Here is a 6,000-nt window from a genome sequence, read left to right as displayed (position 1 = left end):
GCCAAATACGTAAAATATTGACTTATGTTCCTAATATTGACTTATGTTCCTAATATTGAATCACATATGTCCTAACATTTATTGTCACTAAAATGAGAAAAATGCTAGAGTTACAAACTTTTTCATAAATTACTAATGTGATAAGTGATCATTGGTAAATAAAAAAATATGTAAGTGGTGGGCCCATATGCGAACCAATAAGAATTTCTTACCAAAACAATTTGTAAAAATGTTGTAAAAAAGTTTGTTAGTCATTACTCTTAAAAGAATTAAAAATATTGTTTAAGGGGAGCAAAATGTAATTTTATATTGCTAAAATTAGTATACACACACAAACACACACACATATATATAATAATATTTTTTCTTAAAAACACTTAGGGGCGGCCATTGCCCCCCTAGGCCAACAATGGCTCCGTCCCTGTGTATCCATAACCACATATGGGAACTCATCCAATAATGTTTCAAATCAAAGTCGAGCTCCCATTCAATATTCTCCGCCCCACCTCTAGGTTTTGGATTGTCTTACTTTTTGGACTTTGGTAATACCGGCATTCAGATGATTAGTCTATCAATTTAGATTGGAATTACATTAGGGAGACAAAAGTTTTCCCAACATTTTTTATAACTTGTTAATGTGATAAGTTGTAATTGATGCAATATCGCTCACATGGACCCACCATTTTTATTGTGTAGCAATCAAAACTAATCACATAAGTAGTTGTGGAAAAAAAATTATGGAAAATTTGTGTCTCTAAATATATTAAAAAGGAAATATATCTTATGCTTGATTTTTAAAAAATTTATAGAATATCTTATACTCGAGTTGATAAAAAAAATTTCAATGGCATTTATCATCTATAATATAATTGATAAAAACCCCAATTTCATTAACCAATAAGAAGAGGAACATCTTTCCTCAATTGCTCAGAAACAGCAAGATGAAGAGGGTTTTTTTTTTTTTTTTTTAAATTAGACCCCAAAAAAACTTTAAAAGCCAAAATTTTAACAAATGCATATGCTTAGGGAAAAAGTATCTCTTCCATCGAATGAATAAGACTAATGTCTCACTAACATGTGGGTCATGACCCACATTTCAATGAAATATTGGTCTCATACGTCCAATGCATAAAAGATTTTTCATGCTTAGGAGATATGATGTTCAATGTATATCAAAATATCAATCTAGAAGACGAATTTTGTGGTGAGCACACTTATGTGACCCACCTGCACGTAGTGATGTAGTTCTAGGCAAAACGTATGCACTTATGCAAGCACATATTTCATCATTGTTTGCCACATCCAAGAGGCAACAATAATTTAGGGCAAGTGGGAAGTGTGGGAGAAATTATAAGGTCTACATAGTGGACAAAGGACGTGGTCCACCATTCCAATAAAAGACTTACACCTGTTTAAAATTATTGAGTTAGAAATTTTTTTAAAACAAAAATTGATTACTGACTCAGCAATTTTAAATAAGTAGGAATCTTTTAGTAGAATGGTAGATAAGTGACGTAGTCCATCAGAGGACTGTATAATTTCTCGAAGTGTGGGAACTTGGTGCCCACACCGTGGCTTGAACGTGTTGTACATATGTTCACTATCCATGACTTGCTTTTCTGTTTTCTTTAGGTTTTAGTCAAAACTCAAAAAAGATATACATATCACTACCAAGTTCTTGGTTTCCTTTTTTCTTACTAAGTACCAACATTTCCTGCGGAAGAAAAGTATCATATACTTTGAATATAGTCAGTGAGAATCAAATTAATATGTGTATATATATTTATAAAGAATTTGCTCTGCAATTGGGCAATTAGGTTGGATAGTTTTCAAGCTGCAAAGTTCTTCACTTCATAAACGATGAAGATCAGGAAGCACATGGTTATAAAACCCTATGGCGCACAAACGTAGTAAATTCACACAGAGTATATGAATTCTAGGTTTCTGTATCCGTGTATGACGGCTTCTACAATATGCCTTATATATGACTAGGGTACTGAGAAAAGAAACCCCAATCAAATAATACAGCATTAGTTGAATTTTAGGTCTAGAATTTCTGAAATCGTAATTCTCGATATATCGAGCTTGTGTTAAGTTTCTTCATTTAACCTCGATAGTAGTATCTGTTAAGACTTAATGAATCAACTTTTCTTCACTTGTTTCTTGGATCAATTTTCATGACTTTAAAAATACTACTTGTTATGTTTAAGCAACATACTTCTTGATACATTAAACCCAACTTAGATCTACCCAATTACAAGTAATGTGTGTTTTGTTAAAAGATTAACCAATTACATAGAAAATATGTATGTATACCCTAGTCATATATAAGGCATATTGTAGAAGTCGACACTGATACAGAGACCTAGAATTCATATACTTAGTGTGAAGTTACTGCGTTTGTGCATCATTGGGTTTTGCAATTAAGTGCTTCTTGATCTTCATCGTTTATGAAGTGAAGAACTTTGCAGCTAACAACAATCGTTCAAGTTGCTGGAGCTAGTTACGTACTGGAATTCATGCAAAGGAGTTAGTTACAGATTGAAGATTTATGCAACAAAGAAAAGAAGGCTACTACAAGATCAAGTCCAATTGGATATTGGAGCGAAGGTTCAACTGTAGGTTGGTATTTTGGGATAGGTCAGGGTAGTGGTAAGATTCCTTATACTTGTAATCGCTTGATTATTATGAATTTTTGAGAGTGGTGACTTTAAATTTACCTTGTGGGGTTTTTGCTTTGCGAGAAGTTTTCTCCATTTGTCAACAAATCACCATATCAATTTATTTTTTCACTGCATATTAGTTTTTTGGTAATTTGTTGGTGTCTCCACAATTTGCATGTAATTTGACCTAATTAATCAACTTAAGTAATTGAATTAATTAACCGAAGTCAATCTATCTATAACCCAACAATATATATAAAAGAACCCAAATTACATTGCAATATAAGAAAATCCAAAAATAAAAACCACTCTTCTTAAGGAAAAAATATATGCTGCATTGAGTATATATTTCCTCTCTTCCACAACTGATAGATCCCACTAAGAAGTGAAACCCACCAATTATGTGAGAGAGGAAATATATCACCGGTGCATGTGCATAACTTTTCCTTCTTTTTTTTTTTTTTTTTAACTGCATAACTTCTCCTTCTCATGACATTCTTGTTACCTAGCTACTATCCTGTCCCCATTAGAGCATCTCTAGCAGCCTCTTCAAATTTTCTACTGTTTGGAGAGTGAACAATTCATTTTACCTTTGCCTACTTACTTTTTCAAATACACTTTCCAATAAACTCTCTATCATTTTCTCTATCTCATTTAAATATTATTTCTTCATTCATTCTTTATTCTTTTTTTTATCATCATTTATTCTTCCTATATTCATTCCCAACAATTATTTTTTTCAATAAAAAATGTTATATTCACAATATTTTTCGCAATACTTTCACAAGAATCACATCAAAATCTTATGTGGAAAGTTGTTACTAGTTCTAATTTGAATCCACCACTGAAATTATTTTTTTACTCACCAATATTAGCTAATAACAATCTATTACTTAAAATTTATTATGAAAATATTGTGGTAACATTTCTTAATTGCAATTTTTTTTTTCCAAACTTAATTACATCCATACATTTTTTTTTTCTCTTGGTTTTTTCTCCACCACACACCTATTCCACTCCCATCTCTATCTACCCTTCTTTTTCTTTTTCTAGTTCATTCCGGATCTCACTTTCACTTTCTTTAGCTCTCTCATTCTTTCTCTAGCTCTCTCTTTTTTTTTTTTTTTTTTTACTTTTTCTATTTCTACTTGATTCTAGAACACTCTGTACAGTGATAAGAAACAGAGAAATTAAGAACAAGTGATTGCTTGCTCCACCGTTGATCGAAGGATAGAGGCAGGCGTTGTCTCATTTTTGCTCCACCGTGGGTTGCTTGCTTGCTCCACTGTGGGTCAGATGGCTTCTGTCTCTTTTTTTCTTTTCTTTTTGCTTTTATTGTTATGATTTGATTAATTTTAAGATTGTGTTTTTGAGTTTGTATTTTGATTATGCTTGAGTTTATAGATATTTAAGAGAAATGATTGTTGTGTTTGTAGCCATTGTGAATGTTTGATTGAGACTGAGTTTAGAGATGTTTGAGAGATAAGATCAAGAATAGTTTTGTTGTTACCGTTGTGATTATTGAGTGAAAATTAAATATTTTAATCGGTTGTGATTATTGAGACTAAATTAATTCTTTTGCTCATGAACAGGTCTCTCTCTTTTCTCTTTTCTTTTTTTTCTTTTTTTTTTTCTGATTTCATTTGGTTTATGAGAAAAATTATTTTCTTGTTTGGATTGTATTTGGCGTTTTGTAGCCGTTGAGATAAAGAAGAGAGAAAGAGAGTGAGGAAGGAAGAGAAAGAGAGGAAAGAGAAAAAAGTAATTATTGTAGCTCCTCTAAACAATATCCTCCCTTAAAATATTATCCGGTTGAATAAAATATTATTTTTTTCTCTTTCCTCCTCTACTGTAGCAAATCTAAAAAAAATTTGGAGATAGAAAGGCTGTTGGAGGGGTTTTTTTAAATATGAACAGTAATTTTTTGAAGAAAAAATAAAAATAAAGTGACTATTGGAGATGCTCTTCAACTGCAGCCTCACAACCCGAAGCTCACCAACTATCCTATCCCGCTCTCCCCTTGCATTGATGGTCACGATTCACGAAGCCCGTTAAAAGAAAAAAAGAAAGAGTAAAAAATACCATAGTCTGGATTTCTCATGAAATTTTTTATTCATTCTGTCCCGTAGTCTGGGCTAGCTGATACCCCACCTGAAACATGATTTCCATGAAGAATTAAAATCTATAAATAATGTTACATGAAATGGTACATGACCGAATATACACCACTTAAGCTAGAAAGAGGTTAAAAAAACCAACACGGTGGATTAAACAATATATTAATTATTGCTTTCATTGTATCCAAAGATTAGGCTCTTTTAAATATACATTATTTTCAATTTTTTTAAAATTTTCTCTATTCTCGTTGTGTATATTAAAATACTTAGCATTCTAAAATAAATAAATTATTGCTTTCATCATTAATTTACACTATTGCTTTCTTTATACGCAGTTCTTCATTTCCTGTGTTCTCTCACAATGTTTACCTAAACAATTAACTAGTCAGTCCATAAAGTCAAATCCAAGTTACAACCCAAATCATCCCAATCAAACCCTCTTTGCCTGGCTGGTGGTGTTAGAATCAAGCCCTCTGCCATGCTTTCCAATAGACCCGGCATATTGAACAATGCCTCCTCGTCCAAGAAAAACGTCCCAGGTTGCTCTGGATTATCCTTACTCTCACATAAAATTTCCAGTGTTATTTCAGGCTCTATAACCTCCTTTTTTCTTTCCATGAATTGTATGTCCTCTAAACAAGGTTCCAAAACCTTTTCTTCCTTCTTATTATCACTTGGCTTAAAAGCCTCGGCAGCTTTTTGAGCAGCCATTTGTATATCCTTAGCAGAAGACGATTTGGGTCGTGGAACAAGCCAAGCGGAGTTAGGAAAATTGAGCTCCGCCAAAGTACCCCGAAGTGCCAAGGCAGCTGCATCGTGTGCCCTAGCAGCCATCTCTGGGGTAGGGAAAGTACCTAACCAAATCCTTGACTTCTTGTTTGGTTCACGAACTTCACTAACCCATTTTGTACCATTTTTTTGCCTCACATTCTTATAGATTGGGTGACGGGTCTCTTTGAATTTCTTTCTTCTGGCTTTTCGCTTGTGGGATTTAAGCAAGGCTTGTGATGAAGATGAAGAACAAGAAGCAGGGTTGCATGGACTGCATGGAGAAAGTTGGGACGAAGAAGAAGATGATGAGGAAGACAAAGACTGAGATTCAAAGTCCATTTTGTGAGAGAGAGAGAGAGAGAGAGAGAGAGAGAGAGAGAGAGAGAGAATTAGAGTACTGTGATTCTATAAATTAATTGAGAAAAGAGTCACCTTGAAAAGAGAGTGGA

At 33.2% G+C, this 6,000-nt stretch overlaps 1 protein-coding gene across 1 annotated transcript; it reads right to left on the bottom strand.

The window, feature by feature from the left end:
• Window positions 1-5,142: 5,142 nt before the first annotated feature.
• Window positions 5,143-5,940, bottom strand: LOC126722257 (dehydration-responsive element-binding protein 1B-like). The gene has a single exon (XM_050425419.1). It carries the CDS (start codon window positions 5,888-5,890, stop codon window positions 5,162-5,164), a length of 729 nt encoding a protein of 242 aa, XP_050281376.1. The 5' UTR covers window positions 5,891-5,940; the 3' UTR covers window positions 5,143-5,161.
• Window positions 5,941-6,000: the final 60 nt, after the last annotated feature.

This window comes from Quercus robur, chromosome 1 (genome assembly GCF_932294415.1).
Source record: "Quercus robur chromosome 1, dhQueRobu3.1, whole genome shotgun sequence".
Lineage (NCBI taxonomy): Eukaryota > Viridiplantae > Streptophyta > Magnoliopsida > Fagales > Fagaceae > Quercus > Quercus robur.
This window is presented reverse-complemented; position numbering and strand designations above follow the sequence as displayed.

Excerpts from the sequence above, each read along its gene's own strand:
- LOC126722257 (XM_050425419.1), bottom strand. The coding sequence starts at position 5,890 with ATGGACTTTGAATCTCAGTCTTTGTCTTCCTCATCATCTTCTTCTTCG.